General features: G+C 41.7%; 1 protein-coding gene across 4 annotated transcripts in view; it reads right to left on the bottom strand.

Annotated features, from left to right (window-relative positions):
- kat6b (K(lysine) acetyltransferase 6B) overlaps positions 1–24,000 on the bottom strand; it is a 240,170-nt gene that overhangs the window by 125,929 nt on the left and 90,241 nt on the right. For all 4 annotated transcript variants that reach the window (XM_068020618.1, XM_068020622.1, XM_068020623.1 and 1 more), the window contains exons 3-4: positions 23,760–23,868; positions 3,813–3,928 (exon numbers count right to left, since the gene is read on the bottom strand). In XM_068020618.1, coding sequence (XP_067876719.1) covers positions 3,813–3,928; positions 23,760–23,868 — 225 coding nt within the window. The remainder of the gene's footprint in view (positions 1–3,812; positions 3,929–23,759; positions 23,869–24,000) is intronic.

Genomic DNA, 24,000 nt, shown 5'->3' with positions numbered 1-24,000 from the left:
GGTTAGCACCACAGCCTCACAGTTCCAGCGACCCGGGTTTGGTTCTGGGTACTGCCTGTGCGGAGTTTGCAAGTTCTCCCTGTGACCGTGTGGGTTTCCTTCGGGTGCTCCGGTTTCCTCCCACATGCCAAAGACTTGCGGGTTGATAGGTAAATTGGCCATTGTAAAAATTGCCCTTAGTGTGGGTAAGTGGTAGGAGAATTGAGGGAAGGTGGGGATGTGTGAGGGAAAATGGGATTAATGTAGGATTATTATAAATGGGTGGTTGACGGTTGACGCGGACTTGGTGGGCCGAAGGGCCTGTTTCGGTGCTGTATCTCTCTATGACTCTATTAAGAGTGTTAGAGCTTGCAGGATCTTCACGTTATCAAAGGAACCTAAAAATGTAGCTGGCGACAGAAAATTTTCACTCCCAACATTCCATACACGTATTGCAATTCAACCCTGATAAGATTTGAGCACTGGGTTTTGAAGGGGTGTCACCACTGAACCACCCTCTCAAAAGGAGTTTAAATGGTCTGAACGTTCAAGACGCGAGCCACTTTGATATCAAATTGGCTGAAGAACCAGACAGGCTAGCCTGAAAAATATATTCTCTTCATAGTAACTGGAGTAGGCCATTCAGCCATTAAGCCTGTTCCTCTATTCAATAAGATCAAGATCATGGCTGATCTGTATTGCAACTTAATTTACCTGCCTTTGCTCCCTATCCCTTAATACCATGCCACGAGCAGCACCACGTGTACCTAAAAATGAAGTGCCATCTTGGTGAAGCTGCAACACAGGACTATATGCCACTAAACAGTGGAGGCAGCATGCTATAGAGTGCTAAGTGATCCCACACTAACGGATCAGATCAAATTAATCATGAATGGTGGTGGACAATTAAACAACTAACTGGAGGAGACTGCTCCATGAACATCCCCATCCTCAATGATGGCAGAGCCCAGCACGTGAGTGCAAAAGACAAGGCTGAAGCATTTACAACCATCTTCAGCCACAAGTGCTGAGTGGACGATCCAACTCGGCCTCCTCTTGAGGTCCCCACCATCACAGAAGCCAGTCTTCAGCCAATTTGATTCACTCCATGTGATACCAAGTAACAATAGAGTACACTATATACAGAAAAGGCGAAGGACCCGCACAATATCCTGGCTGTAGCGTTGAAGACTTCAGCTCCAGAACTAGCTGTGCCTCTATCCAACCTGCTCCAGTACAGCCAACAACACTGGCATTAACCTGACAAAGTGGAAAATTACTCAGGTATGTCCTGTCAACAAATAACAGGGATTGGATTTGTCCTATCAGTTTACTCTCAATCAGCAAAGTGATGAAAGGTGTTGTTGACAGTGCTATCAAGTGGCACTTACCGATAACCACCTCACCGATGCTCAGTTTGGGTTCGCCAGGACCTAATTACAGCCTTGGTCCAAACATGGATAAAAGAGCTGAATTGCAGAGGTGACAGGAGAATGACTGCCCAAGATGTCAAGGTAGCGAGAGTGTGGCAACAACGAGCCCTAGTAAAACTAAAATCAATGGAAATCAGGGGGAAGACACTCTACTGGCTGGAGCCACACATAGCACAAAGGAAGATGGCCCCAGGACATCACTGCAGGAGTTGCTCAGGGTGGAGTCCTAGGCCCAACCATCTTCAGCTACTTCATCAATGACCTTCCCTCCATCATAAGGTCAGAAGTGGGGATGTTCGCTGATGATTGCAGCACCATTCATGACTCCTCAGTTAATAAAGCAATATGTGATCACAAGTAGCAAGACCTGGACAACGTCCAGGCTTGGGCTGATAAGTGGCGAGTTACATTCTCACCGCATAAGTTCCAGGCAAAGACCATCTCCGACAAGAGAGAGAGTCTATCCACCTTCCCTTGCCATTTAATGGCATTACTATTGCTGTATTACCCCGCCATCCACATCCTGGGGAGATCATCATTGGCCAGAAACTTAACTGGACCAGCAACTATGGCTTTAAGAGCAGGTCAGAGGCTGGGTATTCTGCAGTGAGTAATTCACATCCCGACTCTCCAAAGCCTTTCCACCATCTACAAGGCATAAGTCAGGCATTTGAAGGAATGCTCTCCACTTGCCTGGATGAGTGCAGCACCAAAAACACCAAGAAGCTCAACATCATTTAGGGCAAAGCAGCCCGCATGACTGGCATCCCATGCAAAATTTTAAACAAACAGTCACTCCCTCCACCATCAGCACATCATGGCTGCAGTGTGCACCATCAATAAGATGCAGTGCAGCTACTCACCAAGATTTCAGAAACAGCACCTTCCAAACCAGTCACCTCTACCACCTAGAAGAACAAGGGGAACACATGCAGGGGAACACCACCACCTGCAAGTTCCCCTCCACGTCACACCCTATCCTGACTTGGAAACATATTGCCATACTTTCATCATCACTGGGTTAATATCCTGGAACTCCCTATGTAACAACACTGTGGGAGCAGCTACACAACATGGGACTGCAGTGGTTCAAGGAGGTGGCTTGCCACCACCGTCTCAAGGACAATTAAGGATGTGCAATAAATGCTGGCCCTGCCAGCAACACCCACATCCCATGAACTAATTAAAAAAAACCTTACCTAACAAAAATCTATGAGTTTTGAAATTTTGATATTTACATCAACTATTGAGTCTTCAGAGAAGGGCTTGGTCACATTAGATGGGAGCAGGTTTCATAGCTCCAAGATACACAAGAATACTTGTGCTTAGACTTTGCAGAAAGAAAGCTCTAATTCTGATAACATCTGCATTGCTGAAGCCATAAACAAAAATAAAGAACCGAAGAGGTGGATGATGAACACCCAAAAATTCTGTAGAGGCTGCAACTGAGAGGGGGAAAAGATAGAGCAACCCAGAGAGTTAGCGAGGACGAGGGTAAGCAAGAGAGCACGAGGACAAGAGATTGCACATGAGGGAGAGGGAGAAAATTCTGTAGAGGCTGAAATGGAGGAAGAGATATAGCAAACCAGAGAGAGGGTTAGGAGTACATGAAGGGGAAAGGGAGGGAAAAGAGAGAATTAGAGCATGTGAGAGAGATGGAGAAAGAGAGTTAGAACACACGAGAGCACGCCAGAGTGTCTGAGCACGAGAGAGAAAATGCATGCACGAGTGAACGGGAGTGCACACACGAGGGAGAGAGGGAAAAAATTCTGTCGAGGCTGAAACGAACGTACAAGATAGCAGGAACTTAAACTACTCCTGAAGCCAGAAACAGACCAAAGTTAAACATGAAGAAGGAGCAGGGGATTTCTCCCGATGCCCTGGTCAACATTTATCCATCAACCAACGTCACTAAAACAGCTTATCTGATCATTTATCTCATTCCTGTTAGAGATTTTGTTGTGTCCAAATTGGATACAGTGCTTCCCTATGTTATAACAGTGACTACACTTTGAAAGTACTTTGGGACATCCCGAGATTGTGAAAGATGCGATATAAATGCAAGTTCTTTGTTTATTCTTGACCAATGCGAGAAACTGAACAGAAATGTCTGAAGCCTGTAATGGAGTAAAAAAACACAATAAAACCAAGAGGGGCATCCTTTATTCAGTGTCAGAAGACAGCCACTGGTGAAGGGCAAAAAAAAAAATACACATTTTAGAAAATGGTCCCCTTAGGATTCTTCTTGTTGGTGCCTAACTTTTGTGAAGGAAGTTGGGGACACACATTAAATTTCCTTTACTTTTTACTGTACAAAATAACATGTGGAACTGCTAGATTCTTTTTGGTGGGTTGGGGAAGAAATGTTACATTATAAATTATCACTGAACAAATACTTACAGCATTTTTTCCTTGATCTCGACAAGCACTGCAAGTCTTGCACTCAATACATTGCCATCTTAAGGTCTTCACATGGGCTGTTAACTCTGGAGAGAATTTTAAACACGATGGATGCCCTTCAAAAGAGAAAAAACATTTTAACAGCTTACCTTAGTACTGGAGTGTCTGTAGTTATTCAGTGTTACTGTAAGTTTATCTGACAAGATTTCTCATGATGGTTCATTGGGTAAATGCACTACAGGGCATGGTATTAAATTACCTAAAATAATCCCAAATTCAATCCCTCATCTGTGCGCTCTCAGCCACAGCAGTACTAGGATGCCACAAGTGGCCTGAAAAGAGAAACTTCGAAAAGATTCCCCTCCTATGTGCATATACACATGGGGTGATGCCAGGCAGGACTCAGCTCACCTACGATCCTATTAGCTTCCTGACACTCACTGACCAGGCTTATTTAAGAATAGCCATATGGGTAAGGGTTGCTGGTGCGCAAAGAGTTGTACCCACTGTTCGCAGGAGTTAGTCAGAAGTGAGTGTTTACTTAATTGGCAAAATCAAGCAGACTAAACAAAATAACTAATTTTGACAGTGAAAATACCCTTTCATAAAGAAGGTGTGATAAAGCCTACAGTCAGATCAAAAGGAAAATTGAGAGTAATTGAGAGTGAATGAGAGGGGGAGGGGACATGAGGGAGCGCATGTGCATGCAAGAGTGACAGAGTGCGCCCGCAGGCGCAGATACACACGAAGCAGGAGAAAGATGGAGAATGAGAGAGAGAGAGATAAGACAATACTAAAAAGACAAGGGGCACTGAGTACAGAAAATTATGAGAGAAAGCACACAAGAGAAAAGCAGCAAAAACAAGATTTAAAAAGTTGAGATGAGAAATAGTAGAGAGAAAAAAGTGAGAAGCAAAGGAGTAACAGGAGTAAAAAATATTAACTGATTTTGACAGCAACTGAAAGTAATGTGAATGTCAACTGCATCAAATATTGCACATTTTTCATCAAAAAAGTATTAGTTTAAAGCAATGGAAAGCTAGGATTTTAAAGGAAAAAAGGTGCGAAATATATTCTTAAATTTCAAAGGAACCATTATGTTGTCTCTTAACCAACTCATTAGGATTTATATTTGAACATTATTTTCATTTGCTGTCAGAATGCGTTTAATATTAACGATCACAGTTTTGTTTTCTGGTTTATATAAATGACGTATGTTGCTTGCTCTGTAGGAAGTACTTCATTAAAAAAAATGGTGATTTTGAGCCTTATCTGGGTGAAAAATATCCCAAGCCACCTATTTTCTGTATTAAAAGGCATTTTCTACAAATATAGTTTAGTTTCTCTATAAATCCACAATCTACAAATATGTTTGTAGCAAGTTTAATTTCCTTGCATAAGGCTAGGTTTGCCACTAAATAAACTAACCCCCCCAAAAAAATCATATTTAAAAATACTATATTCTTTATGGTTTAACTGACTGCGATTCTGACCGTTTGTGTGTCCTTCACTTTGCTCCACCACTGGTGGCAGTGCCTTCTGTTGGCTAGGTTCCACATTCCGGAATTTCCTCTCTAAACCCCACTGACTCTCCTGTTAAGACCGGCCTTAAAGTGAACCTCTTTGTCTTAGATTTTGGGCATCCATCCTAATACAGCCTTGATTTGCCATCTAGTTTTGTCTGATTATACCTTTGTGGAGTGCCTTGGGAAAGGTGCCATATAAATACCATCAGTAGAAGTATGTACAATGTTTGGGTCACCGACCTGAAATGCTAATTCTGTTTCTTTCCCCACAGATGCTGTCAGACCTGCTGAGTATTTCCAGGATTCGCAGTACTTTGCTCTTGTATGTACAGTGTTACTTGGGCAATCCACACATAAAATATAATGGCTAAGGTATCTCTGCACTCAAGAAGCAAACTGCACAATAATATACTAAGAAAAATAAGTTTGCATGATTAAACAGAAGCAGTACATAGGTACAGTGCCTCCTTCATTATGCTTCAGGTTTGAGATCATGGTGATCAATTTAGGTACAATTTTAAGTTACACAATGTATAATAGCCTCCCCTTAAGTACAGATAAGCAAATCAATTGTTGCGAAGGATTCCTGAAAACAAGCCCTCAGGTTTCAGGTATAAATTACATACATTCAGTCGCATACTTAACATTTTACCATATTATCACAAAGCAAAACAGATTGAAACCCAATGCTTTATGTAGATGTTGTTGTCAAGAAATCGTGGCCGGAATTTTATGGCCCCCAAATGAGTGGGCTGGTGGCAGAGTGGAAAAAGAGGGCCGTTCCCGACCCCCTCCTGCCCCTGCTGCAATTTTACGTGGGACGGTGGTGGCCAGAAACAAGCTGCCCGCCCCAGGCCAATTAAGGCCCTTAAGTGGTCAATTAACTGACACTTAAGGGCCTCCTCCTGCCGTGACAGATATTTTACCCTCGGTGGCCAGACGACAAAAGCCTCAAAACCCCACCTAGTAAAATCAGGCAGCTTTCTTGCGGGCTGGGGGTGGGGGGGCTTCCTGATCGGGCACACTGTGCCCCACGGAGGGCCGCCCCTGAAGCCCCAACTACCCCTAACGCACAGCACTCCCCCTGCTCCCCTAGCTTCACTGGGGCCTGGCCGATTGTCCTCGGCGAGGCCCTAAAAACCTACCTGTCTTCCAGGGCCATCCTTCACCTTGCTTGCGATGGCTGGATGTAGTCCCAGCAGTGGCCACCGCTCCTGGTGGCGCTGCTGGGACTAAGCTGATTGGCCAGTAGCTCCATTAGGCGGGACTTCCTGCTTCAAGGAGGTGGAAGTCCCACCCAAGACCAATTAAGGGCCTGGAGAGTGGAAAATCCTGACCTGGTTCCCCAGACCCAACAGAAGCAGGCCTGCCACTGAATTTTTGGCCGGTGGGCAGGGCCTCCCACCCAACGAAAAATTCTGGCCCATGACTTCATAAGAGGTAGTAACATTTTGTACAAAAAAAAAAGTGATACACATTTGGATTAACAATTGGCATAAAAATACTCAGATTTTCACAGTGGGCAAAGCAATCTGCCATTAATGTATGCACTGTTATGCTATTTGTTGATACTTGATGATGTCAGTAAGAGTTCCAGAACAATGAGAAAAACAGAGAAAATTCCACTGACACTGGAGTCACATACATGAGGACTACATTTTGGACAAATTTTAAATCAAATACCTTTGAAGATCTGGAACAGGCTTTTCCTATGGTTCCAAATGTCAAACCAAAATATTCTTCCTATTTCAGGTATAGTATTGTAACAGATAAAAACCTCTCAATGAAATTTCAAGCCTGTGAATCACCATGCACATTGCATAGTCTGTATTAACAGTACTGTACTTTGTGTATTGATACAATGCATTGTAAATTAAAAGGACAAAATGAACAGTTCTGCATAAACCACCCCACTCGCTGCCTTGCACAAGAATATTACGAATACTCTGCAACAGCCGAACCATGACTATTAAACTCCATTAAATCTCTCCTTTATTAAAAAAAAAAACAGTATTGGAAAAAACATGCATGAGTTCTGTTCGTCAGGTATAATAGATTAACATGTTTTATCAATGATGCTAAGTATGCAACTTCACATTTCAGTATTCTTACAGAAAGCACTGCATCACCCAATACATCTGTGCAGCTAATTAAAGATAATTTGATCCTAATGAGGCAGAACGGGTATCAACATTAATTCAAATGTAAGTCGATCCATGAAAGTCATGTAAAGACTTGCCTACAACACGCCATATCTTCTCTCATAACTATTAGGGGTCTATTTTACACAATTAATTCTCAACTCCAGCTCACTGCATTTACAATTTTACAAAAGATATTCTGAAAGTTAAGCCTTACTATTTGGTTACAAGCAATAAATGAAAAAAAGAAACCAAGAACATTAATGCACATCATACTGACACTTTTATTTCTATTGCCATTGATAAAAATGTTGGACTACAAGGAACTGACAGATGAGAGAACGAGTTCAAAATAATTTAATAGTGAAGCTCCAGTGATGGCATAAGAAAATATCAAATGTAAAATTACTTGTGCTAAGTTCCATTTATTTTAATATCATGAAGTACAGCCTTTATCCTCATTTGAACAATAACATTCCTCTTTTCCATTTCCAATTCAGTCACCATTCTCTCATGTCATTAAATTCATACTAGTGGAAAAGTCCATATAATGGAATAATAAGCTCCATAAGATGTTCTGAGCACACTTAAGAGATGGGACTGTCTGTTAAGTTTGCAGATGACATAAAGCTGGGTGGGAGTGGGAGCTATGAGGAGGATGCAGAGAAGCTCCAGTGTGATTTGGACAGGTTGAGTGAGTGGGCAAATACATGGCAGATGCAGTATAATGTGGATCAATTATGGTTGAGGTTTTGGTGGCAAAAACAGAAAGGCAGATTATCTGAACGGCGATAGATTGAGAATGGGGGAGGTGCAGTGAGACCTGGGTGTCCTTGTGCACCAGTCGCTGAAAGTAAACATGCAGGTGCAGCAGGCAGTTAAGGCGGCAAATGGTATGTTGGTCTTCACAGCGAGTCATCCTTCACAGGATGTCGTGCTGCAATTATACAAGGCCTTGGTGGAGACCATATCAGGAGTATTGTGTGCAGTTTTGGTCTCTTTATCTGAGGAAGGATGTTCTTGCTATGGAGGAAGTGCAGCGAAGGTTCACCAGACTGATTCCTGGGATAACAGGACTGACGTACGAAGAGAGATTGGGTCGATTAGGCTTATATTCGATAGAGTTTAGAAGAATGAGAGGGGATCTCACAGAAAAGTACAAAATTCTAACAGGACTGGACAGACTGGATGCAGGAAGGATGTTCCCGATGGCGGGGGAGTCCAGGACAATCTAAGGATAAGGAGTAAGCCATTTAGGACTGAGATGAGGAGGGATTTCTTCACCCAGAGAGTGGTGAACCTGTGGAATTCTCTACCACAGAAAACAGTTGAGGCCAAATCATTAAATATATTCAAGAAAGAGTTAGATATAGTTCTTAGGGCTAAAGGAATCAAGGGATACGGGGAGAAAGCGGGAACAGGGTACTGAGTTTGGACGATCAGCCATGATCGTATTGAATGGCGGTGCAGGCTCGAAGGCCGAATGGTCTACTCCTGCTCTTATTTTCTATGTTTCTATGTCTATGAAATTAAAATCTGCAGTAATAAGTATCTTAAGAAGTTCCTAAACGTAAGGAAGCAGCTTCTCCAGGACACTGACAATTTCACTCTTGGTTAAGCCAACAGGGAGGTATGGAAGAGTAGCTTCAATGATCTACTGACTAATTCTACCTCTGAAGAAGTATCTCAACTCTGCAAAGAATTTCTGACTACACAGCTAGAATTTGCCATAACAAAAATCATAGGCAAACAAACCTTAACGATCTGTGCTGATGCACATTAAATCATCAAATATGGCACTATTGCAACATAATGTATTCATTTCAGTTGCTATGTTTGCGCAATTTTTAATACAAAAATCTATCCAGCTAATTTTGTTTGTTTTTCAGATTGTTTTGTTTGCTATATGCATTTATTTACTCTCTCGCTTTCTGTGAAAAGTAAATCTAACTCTCACCAGCATCTCCAACAAACTGTACAAACACATCACACACAAGTTGCCAGTGCCATTCTTATTTACAGTTCCAACTTGACTATACTGCATATTTCACACCTTATCAAATCAACTATGTTTCATTATAAGGTAATTTGGTGAGGTGAATTGGGAAAAATTATTTCCACTGCCTGTTGTCAGAAACTAGACAGGATTACCCTCTCCAACCCACCCCCTTTCCTGAAAAACATGTAAAACCCTCATGGTGCAGAGAGGCCAGCCAAACCAAACCTGGCAGCATGCCTACCCCAACTAACTGCACCCATATCAGAACATACTTCAACCCATCACCCTCCCCCTCCCAAAAAATAAAAACTATCTCCAGTAATCCCACCTACATGTCCCAGGTACAACTTAGGGCCCAACCCAAGTCCCAAAAAGAAATTCAGCGCATCCTGAAAATAGCTGTTTGGAATTTTTACAATACGTTCCTGAACTTTGATACTTTTAACCAGGCTTTTTCCCAAAATTACAATGATCACCACCATTTACCAACTTATCTAGTTTTGCCATCAAGTATAAGGGCTAAGATGCAGGATAAAATGATCACAGTTAGTCTCATTAATCTACCTTAATATCAACCTTGGAAGAACTTTCTACCAGCTCTTTGGTATAATTCCTCTTTTCCTTTCCTCTATGATACCTCCTTATGATTGGAGTTAGATGGCCAATGAATGCTAATGAATGGGTAGTTCTATGTTGTACACTCATGTTTAACAGATACTAGACTAAGACTGATGAAACTGCTCAAAAACCTATGGGACTCTTTCAGTGATTATACAGGAGACTATAATCCCTTCATTTCGGATTGGATTTTATTCCAGTAATAGTTCCAAAACGGCTCACATAGCAGAAACAGACACCAAATAATAGGACAGTTAGAGGAGCTGGCTGAAGCTTTAAGTCGAAAAGCTGGGGACAGTTGGTAATAGAGGGTTTCAGGGAAAGACTTTTAGACAGTGGGGTCGAGACAACAGATGGCTCTGATCTATTCATACAGGGGAATAAAGACTATTTCTTTAGACCTCTGTTTTTCAAGTTTTGCACTGTAGGAGAAAAAAAAGCAGAAGCAGAAAATAGGCTTTCCAGACAGACTGTCTCCAGTTTACTGCATTGTTCCTTTCTTTTTTTTTCCCTTTCATACATCATTTACTTTGTCTTCTGGTTCTTGTCAAGGATCCTTATTCAATACCCAGTAATTTATCGAGGTCATCTATCTGCATATTTAACATACCTTCAAGTAACCTCCCGATGAGAATGGAAATATACTTCATACAGAAGTAATTTTGGCACTCACTGCAAACATCATTTGCACCATTCTTGAATGATACAAGGAGTGCTAATTCTTCCCACAGTAAATACTTGTCCCCCAAATAGGGTTTGTCATATGATTTAACCTCTCTCAATACAGATAACTCTCAAAAGTGCAGAAAGGAAAATTTAGCAGGGAGGATCATATGTTGCCATCAAAACTAATCAGATTTTCTTTCTACAGATAATTAATAGAAGGAAAACTCAATGGTTTTGTAAGGGACATGTAATGCTCCTGCCAGATTCTCCTTCTGCACTTCACCCAGACTATGGTTAACTCCCAGGCAAAAAAGGCAAAATCCACACCCCACAGTTAAGCACTTATGAGACAGATATTCACTTTTCAAGTCACTCAAGTTAAGAAAACTTAATACTAGAAGTGGGAGATTATCTTCATCCTGAACACAAAACCCTGAATCATTTCCTGATTTTATTTCCCCCTACATGCTTCTCTCACCAGTAATTCTCACATTTAAGTGCACATTTATTCATATTTTTCATCTCAGACTTCTTGCATTGTGTAAACTTGTATTTAATATGAATGCTGGACTTTGTAACATGATTTATGTTTTAAAAAACTATGATTTTTAAAAGTTTAAGATGGAGTCCGAGAAGTCAGGTGACCTCACATCACATAGTGCCTAAATTCAGCTAGGAATGAGTTGAAATGTACTTTGTGTCCTTTGAAAAAATTGCTACGAAGTTGCAACAGCTGAAGAAAGGTTGGACAATTTTATTGCAAAATATATTAATGAAGAAAGCGTTAAAGGGTACATTCAACACTTTTGGAGGTACAGTCAAGTGATTATGAAGTGGTTAAAAATGCAGTTCTCAGCGCTAATAAGGTTGTACCAGAGACATACAGGCAAACATTCAGGAATTTAAGAAAGAAACAGGGTCAGACATTTATGGAATAAAAACAATAAATACTGGTAATACTCAGGCGGCGCAGTGGTTAGCACCGCAGCCTCACAGCTCCAGTGACCCGGATTCAATTCTGGGTACTGCCTGTGTGGAGTTTGCAAGTTCTCCCTGTGTCTGCGTGGGTTTCCTCCAGGTGCTCCGGTTTCCTCCCACATGCCAAAGACTTGCTGGTTGATAGGTTAATTAGCCATTATAAATTACCCCTAGTATAGGTAGGGGTAGGGAAATATAGGGACAGGTGGGGATGTGGTAGGAATATGGAATTAGTGTAGGATTAGTATAAATGGGTGGTTGATGGTCGGCACAGACTCAGTGGGCCGAAGGGCCTATTTCAGTGCTGTATCTCTAAACTAAACTAAACTAAATTCAGCAGGTCTGGCAGCATCTGTGGAGACAGAAGCAGAGTTAATGTTTCAGGTCTGTGACACTTCATCAGACGTTTATGGAATTTGCTAGAGAGAAGGAAATGATATTTGATCGTTGATATCAGTCCATGAAGATTGAACAAGACTTTAAAAGCGTTACGGAAGTAATCCTAATGGAAGAATTTAAAAATAGTATCCCTTCAGGAATAAGGTCCCACCTGGAAGAACATAAAGTTGGTAAAATAAGGAATGCTGCAGAAAAGGCAGATAATTACGAATTGACCCACAGAAGCAGTAGTTACAGGCCCCAATTTGGAAACTTTCAAAGCACTTGGAAAGACATGAGAGTGGATAGTGAGAAGAGATTCAGTTTTAGTGAGAGAAAGGTTAAAGGAGAGAATACAGGCAACCCTGGTAACAAAAAATGATAGTCAGGAGACAAGAATTGAGTCAAAAGAACCAATGTGTTATTTTTATAATAGAAGAGGGAATATAAAATCAGAAGGCAAAAGGCAAGCCAGCAGCTATAGTAGGTTTACTGAAAGCCTGTCCTGAAAAGAATTCCCTAATAAGTGGCGCTGTTGACAAGCCAGTGGCTTTGGTGGTGTTGGACAGTGGGCAGAAGTGTTTTCCCTGTGTGCTAACGAGTTAAGTCAGGTCCCTGAAGAGTATAGAAGATTTGTGTTCAGGGGTATGGTGTCCCCATATTTACCAGATGAGGCAGGCAAGCCAAGAGTGCTACTAGGGGAAGCTCAGTCATTAATGGTAGCTAAGTATGTAGATCGTCCCCAAATATGACCACAGGAAATAGGAGCACGAGTAGGCCATTCAGCCCCTCAGGCCTGCTCCACCATTCAACAAGATCATGGCTGAATATCAATCTCAACACCGTTTTCCCCGCACTATCCCCATATCCCTTAATGTCTTTAATAAATAGAAATCCATCAATCTCTGTCTTGAATATACTCAATGACTGAGCCTCCACTGCCCTCTGGGGTAGAGGATTCCAAAGATTCACCACTCTCTGAATGAAGAAATTCCTTCTCATCTCAGTCCTGAATTGCCTGCCCCTTATTCTGAGACAGTGTCCCCTGGATCCGGACTCCACAGCCAGGGGGAAAACATCCTTCCTGAATCTACCCTGTCGATACCTGTAAGAATTTTATATGATTCAATGAGAGCACCTCTCATTCTTCTAAACTCTAGAGAATACAGGCCCAGTATCCTCATTCTCTCCTCCTAGGACAATCCCACCAGCCCAGGAATTAGTCCAGTGAACTTCCATTGCACTCCCTCTATGGCAAGTATATCCTTCCTTAGGTAAGGAGACCCAAACTGTATACAATAGTGTGGTCTCACAAAGGCACTATACAATTACTGCAAGACATCTTTACACTTGAACTCAAATCCTCTTGTAATAAAGGCCAACACACCATTTGACTGCCAAATGGCTTGCTGCAGCTGCTTGTTAGCTTTCAGTAACTTATGAACAAGGATACACAGGTTCCTTTGGATATCAACACTTTCCAGTCTCTCATCATTTAACAAATACTCTGTTTCTGTTTTTCCTAGTAAAGTGACTATTTCACATTTTTCCACATTATATTCCATCTGCCATGATCTTGCTTATTCTGTCTAAATCCCCTTGAAGCCTCTTTGCATCCTCCTTACAACTCACATTCCCATCTAGTTTTGTGTCATCAGCAAACTTAGAAATATTACATTTGGTCCCCACATCCAAATCATTGATACAGGTTTTGAACAGCTGGGGCCCAAGCATTGACCCTTGCAGTACCCCACTAGTCACAGCCTGCCAACTGAGAATGACCCGTTATTCCTACTCTTGGTTTTCTGCTGTCCGATAACCAATTCTGGTTATATTAACCCCAATCCCACGTGCTCTAATTTTATTTTCTAATGTCCTGGGCTGGATTTTGTTCTCATCCCGATGGCAGGTTTCGTGGCCATGGGGTGGGGGGGGGGGGGGGGGGGGTGTTCCAGAGAATCAGGGCAGAATCACCCACCACGGAATGCGACACTGGGAATCTCGTTTTAGATTCTCCAGGGGGTGGGATAGGTTGATGACGACCTTCCTGCCCAGAGGTCAGATAAGAGTCTCTTCCCACCGCCGCCAGGATCTTACCAGCGGTGGTGGTGGGGGGGGGGTCCATCACCTGGGGAGGACACCTTGGAAAACGAGGCACCTGGCACCCTCCCTGCAGGCTTTGGGGGGGGGGGGGGGGGGGTCTCTCCTTAATGGGCAATTTGTAGTCCAGAGGACCACAACTGGGAACAACTGCACCACCCTGAGATCCCCTATCCCTGGACCAAACGTCCCCCCACACCCCTCCCACCTCTGACCCCGGCAACCCCGCCTCACCTACCTCTTCTCGGGGGTTCCAGTGCTGGGCCTGGGTCCGAAGCCTCTGCAGTACCAGCAGAAGCCACTGCTCCCGGTGGCATTGCTGATACTGCTGAGCTGCTGGCCCTCTGATTGGCTGGCAGCTCTTGGAGGCAGGATCCCCTCCCTACTAAGTCTTTAAAGGGACAGGGATCACACCTGCTTAAACTTTGACCCCAAAAGACCAGAGGATCGCTCCGGGGGTCTGAAAGAAATGCAGAGGCGGGGCTCCCCCCCGACTTTTGAGGCCTGATCCGGGAGCCCCGTCTCCTGCACAAAATCCAGCCCCTTTTGTGGGACCTTATTGAAAGCCTTCTAAAAATCCAAATACACCACATCCACTGGTTCCCTCTTATGTATTCTGCTAGTTGCATCCTCAAAAAACTAACAGGGAAATTATGTTTGACAATCCTTTCATAAATCCATATTGACTCTGCCCAATCCTACTATTATTTTCCAAGTGTCCAGTTACCACATTCTTTATAATAGATTCTAGCATTTTCCCTACTACTGATGTCAGGCTTACAGATCTGTAGTTCTCTGTTTTCTCTCTCCCTTTCTTAAATAGTGGGGTTACATTTGCTACCTTCTAAACTGCAGGAAGTGTTCCAGAATCTATAGAATTTTGAAAGATGGCTATTAATGCATCCATTATCTATACAGCCATCTCTTTCAACACTCTGGAATGTAGATCATAAGTCCAGATGATTTAGCAACTTTCAGTCCCATTAATCTCTCCAAAAATACTTTTTTAGTAATACTAATTTCTTTCAGTTCCCGATTCTCCAGTATTAGTGCTATGAATGCGAAAGCCATGGTGCAGGGCACTGAGGGGGTTTACTTAACTGTTCCATTGCATACGGCCAATTTGCAATGTGATTTAGTCAGCGGTCCAGTAACAGTGGGAATTGTCCCGGATTTGCATATTGAAGGGGTGGATTTGTTGCTAGGGAATGAATTAGCCAGGGATAAGGTACTGACATCTCCAATAGTTTCTGAAAGGCCAGTTGAAGTTGCTGAAACTGAAGTTTTGCAGAAGCAATTTCCTGGAATATTCCCAGATTTTGTAGTGACAAGATCCCAAGCTCATAAGATTAAACAAGATGAGAAGGATTCAGTTGTGGAGGAAATTTGGGTGTTTGGTTGGCTGAGACTTTTATCAAAGATTTCGATGGGGATGTTGGTGGAAAAGGCTCCAAGGTTAACAATGGTGAATTGTTTAGCAGATTGTTTTTGATTGAGGCAGACAGAAACTGATTTAAGAAGTTTGTCACTAACAGTATGTTCTGAGGCAGAGGCTGAAAAGGTCCCGGAGTACTATTGTATTAAGAATGACCATCTAATGAGAAAGTGGAAACCTCGCCAGACGTCCGCTGATGAGGAATGGGCTATAGCTCATCAAGTTGTTGTTCCCCCCGAAGCACCGTAGTGAAATTTTGAGAATTGCCCATGAGATGCCAGTGGCAGGTCATGTCTGTATTCAAAAGACTCAAGCCAGAATAAAACAGCATTTTATTATTGGCTAGGCTTGCATAAGGATGTGGTTGAATTTTGCAGAACTTGCCTTACATGTCAGGTTGTTGGGAAGCCACATCCTTCGCTTAAGTCAGCCCCATTGATACCAATACCTGCTTTGGCGAACCATTTAGTTGGGTTCTTATGGATAGTGTCCAAGATTTACCCACAACCAAGTCAGGTCACAGGTTTCTCCCAAACATAATGGATTTGACCACTAGGTTTCCAGAGACAGTACCTTTAGAAAAAAAAAATCACAGCGAAAGTTGTGTTTGAGGGGTTAATTCAGTTTTTCACTAGATATGGATTGCCAAAAGAAATTCAATCAGGCCAGGGGTCAAATTTCACGTTAGGGGTATTTCAAGAGGTCATCAGTAATTTGGGAGCAAGAAAGCTCAAATTGTCCACTTATCACCCGCAGTCACAAGGTGGTTTGGAAAGGTATCACCAAACCCTAACAAGTATGATGCTTATTGTTCTGAGTATTCTCATGATTGGGATAAGGGATATCATTTTTATTATTTGCCACCAGGGACACACCAAATGAGATCACCGGTTTCAGTCCATTTGAATTGGTCTATGGGCATGAGGTTAGGGGTCCCCTTAAACTCATGAGAGATTTTTAGCACAGGAAGAAGAAACTACCCTCTTAGATTATGTGTCAGTATTTCACAAGAGACTTACAAAAGCATGTGAGATGGCCAGAAAACAGCTCAAGATTTCTCAACAAGTGATGAAAACTCAAACGGATAGAACAGCTAAGGTATGCAGTTTGCAACCTGGAGACAAGTTGTTAGTTTTGTTGCATTTGCACCTTTGCCTAGGGAACCACTGAAAGCTAGGTTCAGTGGACTTACTTCATTAAGAGGAAACTTAGATGAGGTGAACTACTTCGTTAGCACCCCAGACAGACAGAAAAGTCAAAGGATGCATCACATGAATATGTTGAAAAGATACTATGACTGTGAACCTCGTCAGCCAGTAAATGTATGTCAAATGATAGAAGAGGAGGTTAAGGATAGTGTTATTTTTGATGAACTGGAGGAAGGGACAGAGACTGAGAACTCTCAGATTGAACCCCCTGTGGTGAAAATGTCCTTTAGGGAAGGAAATCTGCTGTCCTTACCTGGTCTGCCTACATGTGACTCCAGACCCACAGCAATGTGGTTGACTCTTAAATGCCCTCTGAAATGAACTAGCAAGCCACTCAGTTCAAGGGCAGTTAGGGATGGGCAACAAATGCTGGCCAAGCAACATCCCACAAACAAATTTTAAAAAATTGGCAAGCACAGAAGTGATAGAACTGTATCGAAACTTTCTGCACTATCTTTCCAAACAGCACAAAAGGGACAAAGCTGAGCTGTTAAAAGAATTTAAAGAAATATGTGCAGATACGCCAGGTCAAACTCCTCTGGTTATTCATGCAGTTGATGTAGGGACAGCTACAGCCATTAAACAGAACCCTTATTGACTCAATCCTGATAAATTGGCTCAGGTTAGGGAGGAGGTTCAATATATGCTAAAGAACGATATAACTGAACAGAGACAAAATAGCTGGAGTTCACCAGTGGTGCTAGTACCAAAAACCAAAAATAGTTCCAAAAGATATGGTATTTGTTTATTGGAAAGTCAATGCAGTAGCTAAAACAGTATTTTATTCAATTCCACTACTTAAAGATTGTATTGACAAAAGTGGTGAATTCAGTCTATATTAGCAAAATTGACTTGCTGAAAGGTTATTGGCCGACCAAGCTAAAGAAATTTCTGCCTTCATGACCCCAGGTGGCCTATTTCAGCGTCAGGTTTGGTATGAAAAATGCACCGGCCAAATTTCAAAGGTTAACTAACCAGTTGATTGCTGGACTAAGCAACTGTGTTGTGTACCTTAATAATCTATTGGTATACAGTGACACCTGGGAAGACCATGTTAAATTCTTAAAGGCTCTGTTCGACAGGTTAGACAGAGCCAATTTGGTAGTAACTTAACCAAGTGTGGGTTTGCTAAGGCTAAGGTCACCTATTTAGGGCATGTAGTGGATCACGGGCAAGTGATGCCGTGAGAAGCTAAAGTTCAGGTGGTAATAGATGTTCCAGTCCCCAACACAAAAAGGGAGATACTATGATTCCTAGGGATATGTGGGTTCTACCAAAAGTTTGTTCCTAACTTCAGTACAGTAGTAACTCCACTGATGAATTTATTAAAAAAGGGCATAAACATCCAGTGGACAGAATCCTGTCATAAGAACTAGGAGCAGGAGTAGGCAATTCAGCCCCTCGAGCCTGCTCCACCATTCAATACGATCATGACTGATCTCATCTCGGCCTCAACTCCACTTTCCTGCCCGTTCTCCATGACCCTTCAACCCATTACTAATTAAAAATCTGTATCTCCTCCTTAAATTTACTCAATGTCCCGGCATCCACCGCACTCTGGGGTAGTGAATTCCACAGACTCACGACACTTTGAGAGAAGTAATTTCTCCTCATCTCTGTTTTAAATCTGCTACCCCTTATCCTAAAACTATGACCACTCATTCTAGATTGCCCCACAAGAGGAAACATCCTCTCTACTTCTACTTTGTCAATCTCTTTAATCATCTTATATACCTCAATTAAATCTCCTCTCATTCTTCTAAACTCTAGAGAGTAAACTCCTAAACTGCTCAATCTCTCTTCATAAGACAAACCCCTCATCCCTGGAATCAATCTAGTGAACCTCCTCTGAACTGTCTCCAATGCAACTACATCCCTCCTCAAGTAAGAGGTCAGAACTGTATGCAATACTTCAGGTGCAGCAACACTTCCCCACTTTTGTACTGTACTCCTTTAGCAATAAATGCCAAAATTCCATTTGCCTTCCTTATTACCTGTTGTACCTGCATACTAGTTTTCTGTGATTCATGCACGAGGACACCCAGATCCCTCTGCACCAAAGCACTCTGAAGTTTCTCTCCATTTAGATAATAATTTGCCCTTCTATTCTTCCGACCAAAATGGATAACCTCATACTTATCCACATTAAACTCCATCTGCCAAATTTTGGCCCATTCACCTAACCTATCTATATCCATCTGTAAATTTCTTATTTCTTTATTGCAACTATCCCACCTACTTGAGTGTCATCTGCAGATTTGGCTATAGTGCCTTCTATCACTGCATCTAAGTCATTAATATAGATTGTAAATAGTTGGGGCCTGAGGACTGAACCCTGTGGCACCCCACTAGTTACATCCTGCCAACCAGAAAAAGACCCATTTATCCCGACACTGTTTTCTGTTGGTTAGCCAATCCTCTATCCAAGCTAACAAATTGCCCCTAACCCCATGTGATCTTATCATGTGTATCAACCTTTTGTGCGGCACCTTATCAAATGCCTTCTGGAAGTCCAGATATACAACATCCACAGGATCCCCATTATCCACTTTGCTTGTTACAGCTTTGAAGAACTCTAGCAAATTAGTCAAACACGATTTACTCTTCATAAAACCATGCTGACTCTGATGGATTGCTTTTTGACTTTCTAAATGTCTTGTTATTATTTCCTTAATAATGGATTCTAACAATTTCCCAACAACAGATGTTAAACTAACTGGTCTGCAGTTGCCTAGTTTCTGTCTCCCTCCCTTTTTGAATAAGGGCATTATATTAGCTTTTTTCCAATCCACTGGAACCTTTCCCGCATTCGGGAATTTTGGAATATTATAACCAATGGATCCACTATCTGCGCTGCCACTTCCTTTAAGACCCTAGGATGTAGGCCAACAGGTCCTGGGGATTTGTCTGCCTTCAATCCCAATAGTTTGCTCAGTACTTTTTCCCTAGTGATAATGATTGTTCTAAGTTCCTCCCTTTCTAAAACCTCTGCATTACCTATTACTATTAGGATTGTACTAGTGTCCACCGTGAAAACTGAGGCAAAATACTGAGTTAGCGTCTCCGCCATTTCTGTGTTCCCCTCTATTAACTCCCCAGTCTCATCCTCCAAAGGACCAACATTCATTTTATCTACTCGCTTCCCTTTTATACATTTATAGTAAGCTTTTGCTATCCGTTTTTATATTTTGCGCTAGTTTTCTTTCATAATTTACCTTTGCTCTTTTTATTACTTTTTTAGTAACTCTTTGTTGATCTTTAAAAGTTTCCCAATCTTCCAGCCTGCCACTGGCCTTTGCAATATGGTATGCCTTAGTTTGTCTTTATGTTATCCTTAACTTCCTTGTTAGCCATGGATGTTTTTTCCCCCTCTTAGAATCTTTTTTCCTCTCTGGAATATATTTTAGTTGGGAGGAATTGAATATCTCCTTAAACATCTGCCACTGCTCATCAACTGTCCTACCTTTTAGTCTTCCTGCCCAGTCCACTGGCGCCAAATCTGTCCTCATGCCTAAGTAACTACCTTTGTTTAATTCCAGAACACTAGTGTGGGACTCCAGTTTCTCGTCCTCAAATTGAATTTGAAATTCTAGCATGCTATGATCATTCTTCCCTAACGGATCCTTAACTATGAGATTAATTAATCCCACCTCATTACACAATACCAAATCTAGAATAGCCTGCTCCCTGTTGGTTCCACAACATATGGCTCCAAACAAAATCTCTAATACATTCAATGAACTCTCCCTCGAGGCTACCCTTGCCAAAATGATTAATCCAGTCAATATGCATATTAAAATCACCCACGATTATTGCCGTACCTTTCTCACAAGCCCCCAGTATTTCCTGGTTTATACTGTGCCCCACTGCGGAACTACTGTTTGGGGACCTATAGACTACTCCCACCAGGGACTTCTTTCCCTTGCTATTTCTTATTTCTACCCAGACTGATTCTACCTCTTGATCTCCAGTGCCTATATCATTTCTCACTACAGTACTGATCTCTTCCTTTACTAACAAAGCTACACCACCTCCTTTTCGTTCCTGCCTATCCTTCCAAAATACGGAGTACCTTTGGATATTCAATTCCCAAACCTGGTTTCCCTGCAACCACGTCTCAGTAATTGCCACTAAATCATACCCATTCGTTTTTATTTGCACTGTTAACTCATTTATTTTATTCCAAATGTTTGTGCATTCAGATACAAAGCCTTTAAGTTTGTTCTATTATCAAATTTCCGTACCCTTGTATGATTCCTTGGTGCAATATGACGTTCACACGTTCTGTCTCTTCCTTGTATTTTCTGGTAACAATCAGCCTCATCACTAACCTGCATTCCTACCTTCTCCTTTAAGTTGGACTTCCTAATTTTCCATGCAACTGAACCCGCCCCCCCCAGCCCCCCGCCACTATTCAGTTTAAAGCCCTATCTACAGCCCTAGTTATGCAATTCGCCGGGTCTCTGGTCCCAGCATGATTCAGGTGGAGCCCGTCCCATCGGAATAGCTCCCTCCTTCCCCAGTACTGGTGCCAATGTCCCACGAATTCGAACCCATTTTTCCCACACCAATCTTTGACCCACACATTTACCTCTTTAATCTTATTGACCTTGTGCCAATTTGCTCGTGGCTCAGGTAGTAATCCAGAGATTACCACCTTTTTGGTTCTGCTTTTTAATTTAGCCCCTAGCTGCTCATATTCCCTCAGCAGAACCTTTATCTTCGTTCTAACTATATCTTTGGTACCTACGTGGACCACGACAACTGGATCTTTCCCCTCCCACTCCAAGTTCCTCTGCAGCCCAGATGAGATATCCTGAACCCTGGCACCAGTTAGGCAACACTGCCTTCGGGACTTTCGATCCTGGCCACAGAGAACAGTGTCTATGCCCCTAACTATACTATCCCTGATTACGACTACATTTCTCTTTTCTCCCCCCACTTCAATGGCTTCCTGTACCATGGTGCTATGGTCAGTTTGCTCATCCTCCCTGCTCTCATCCACACAGGGAGTAAGAATCTCGAACCTGTTGGACAAGGGCTGAGGCTCCTGCAACACTACCTCCTGGATCCCTCAAATGATGTTTGAAAAGTTAAAGGCTATTTTAATAAATGAACCCATTCTAGTAGCATCAAAGTTTGGCAATCCTTTAAAGGTAGCTATTGATGCCAGTGATGTAGAAGTAGGAGTACTAGTACTACTCCAGGATGATAATACTGGTATCGAACAATGAGTCAGTTATTTCTCTAGAAAACTCAATAAGTACTAGAAGTAGTACTTCACTATTGAGGTGGTTGTTTTAGGTCTCATATTGGCTCTTCAACATTTTTAAGTATAGGTCAATAAATGGCCAAGGAGAAATAACTGTTTACACCGATCATAATCCATTAAGTTTTTTTTAAGAAAAGTTCAAAACCAAGAACACCAGATGATTTCAATGGAGTTTAATGTTACAACCATTTACCCTCAAGATTGTATATGTTGCAGGAAAGAACAATGCAATTGCCGATGCTCTATCCAGAATTTAAAGAAAGGGTATAATGGAGGCAGACAACTCAAATATTAAATATTTTTGCTACCTGTATAAAGTAGAAAATGTTAATAATGAAAACGTTTAGAATGCTGTGTGATTATGTTATAAGAAAAGTTACTACAGTAATGAATTTTCTAATTTTAAGGGGAAGGTGTTATGAATGCTGGACTTTATAACATGATTATTTTTAAAAACTGTGATTTTTAAAAGTTTAAGATGGAGTCAGAGATGTCAGGTGACCTCACATCCACTCTGCTTAAGGACGCAACAGAAATCTTAGTTACCAGGACAACAGAACACAGATCAAAGACGTTTTTGAAAAACAGAGACTGCAGGGGTAACACCTGAAGAACAATGGGTTTCACTCTACCAGACTTTTGGATGGTAAACAAGAAGTCAGTGATTCTGAAGATGCAAATGTACCAGGCAGCTTTTAACACCTGGGAACAATGGAAGACCCAGGTGGCTCAGCTGAAACCAGACTTCTGACCTTTGCATATTGGAAAAGGACAATAAACAATTGACTTTTGAGTCCAGATAAATTTAACCGATTTTCTGAAGGCAGAAAAGCTATATGGAAGACCAGCAATGGCAGCCTCAGAGCACGCTTAAGTGTTTTTTGTACTCCTTCTATTTCTTTGTAACAGCTGTAAACAAAAATCCTTTATTATTCCTGGTTAACTGGTTGTGTATGTATGTGTGTGTCCGCCTGAGGGCTTGGATAAATAAGGGGCTTTAATATTTCAATTTGTGCGTATATTTACTTCCTTATTGGTTAAAACGTGGTTTCTAATAAACGGATAATTTTGTTGCTGATTAAAGAAATCTGGTTGGTGTGCTTTATTCTGGGGAAAAATAGAGTATAATGATTGACTGTTTTGGTAAGTGGGAAAATTTAAATATATGCTGTGACCTGCGGAGAAGTGGAACTGAATTAACAGTGCACTCCTTCCGCTTCTGTCGTAACAAATTATATAAGATGCAAAATAGGTTCTGAATTGAAAATAGTACAAACCTGGCAGTATAAATGGATCGCGTTGAGGGTGGGCGTGGGGGTGGGGTGTAGGGATGTTACATTTCTTATTTGTCTGTTCTCTCTTCAAGCATTCCCAACTAGGTCTTAATTGAGTCTTTTTTCCCCCCCACATGAAACCATAACAAAAATAATTTCTGTTAAGGAACAGCATCCAAGCCTGAAATGCAACAAATGCCTGCTGAGCATCACAACGGGATGCATATGTGAACTGTGCTTAAAATTCAGCATGTTAATGTAGAAAAAAAAATCTTACTGGAAGATGAAATTTCCCCAACATAAAACATTTTCTTATTTGGTAAATTACTAATGTATAAATGATTCAACTCACCACTGCTACCACAGTCTGCACAGGAGATGAGATCTTCTGGTTTTTTTTCTCGATTGTATTCCTTTGTCCCCAAGCAGAAACTGCAGATTGGAAAGGGATTTGCACGGGGCTAGAAACAAGAGATTTTCTTCATTTAATTTTTTTTGCCATACAACAAGGATGACAATCAAACATATAACATTAAAAAATTATGTATCATAAAAAGTTTTCATTATAAAAAGTATGCACAATATTCACCCAC

This window comes from Heterodontus francisci, chromosome 42 (genome assembly GCF_036365525.1).
Source record: "Heterodontus francisci isolate sHetFra1 chromosome 42, sHetFra1.hap1, whole genome shotgun sequence".
Classification (NCBI taxonomy): domain Eukaryota; kingdom Metazoa; phylum Chordata; class Chondrichthyes; order Heterodontiformes; family Heterodontidae; genus Heterodontus; species Heterodontus francisci.
This window is presented reverse-complemented; position numbering and strand designations above follow the sequence as displayed.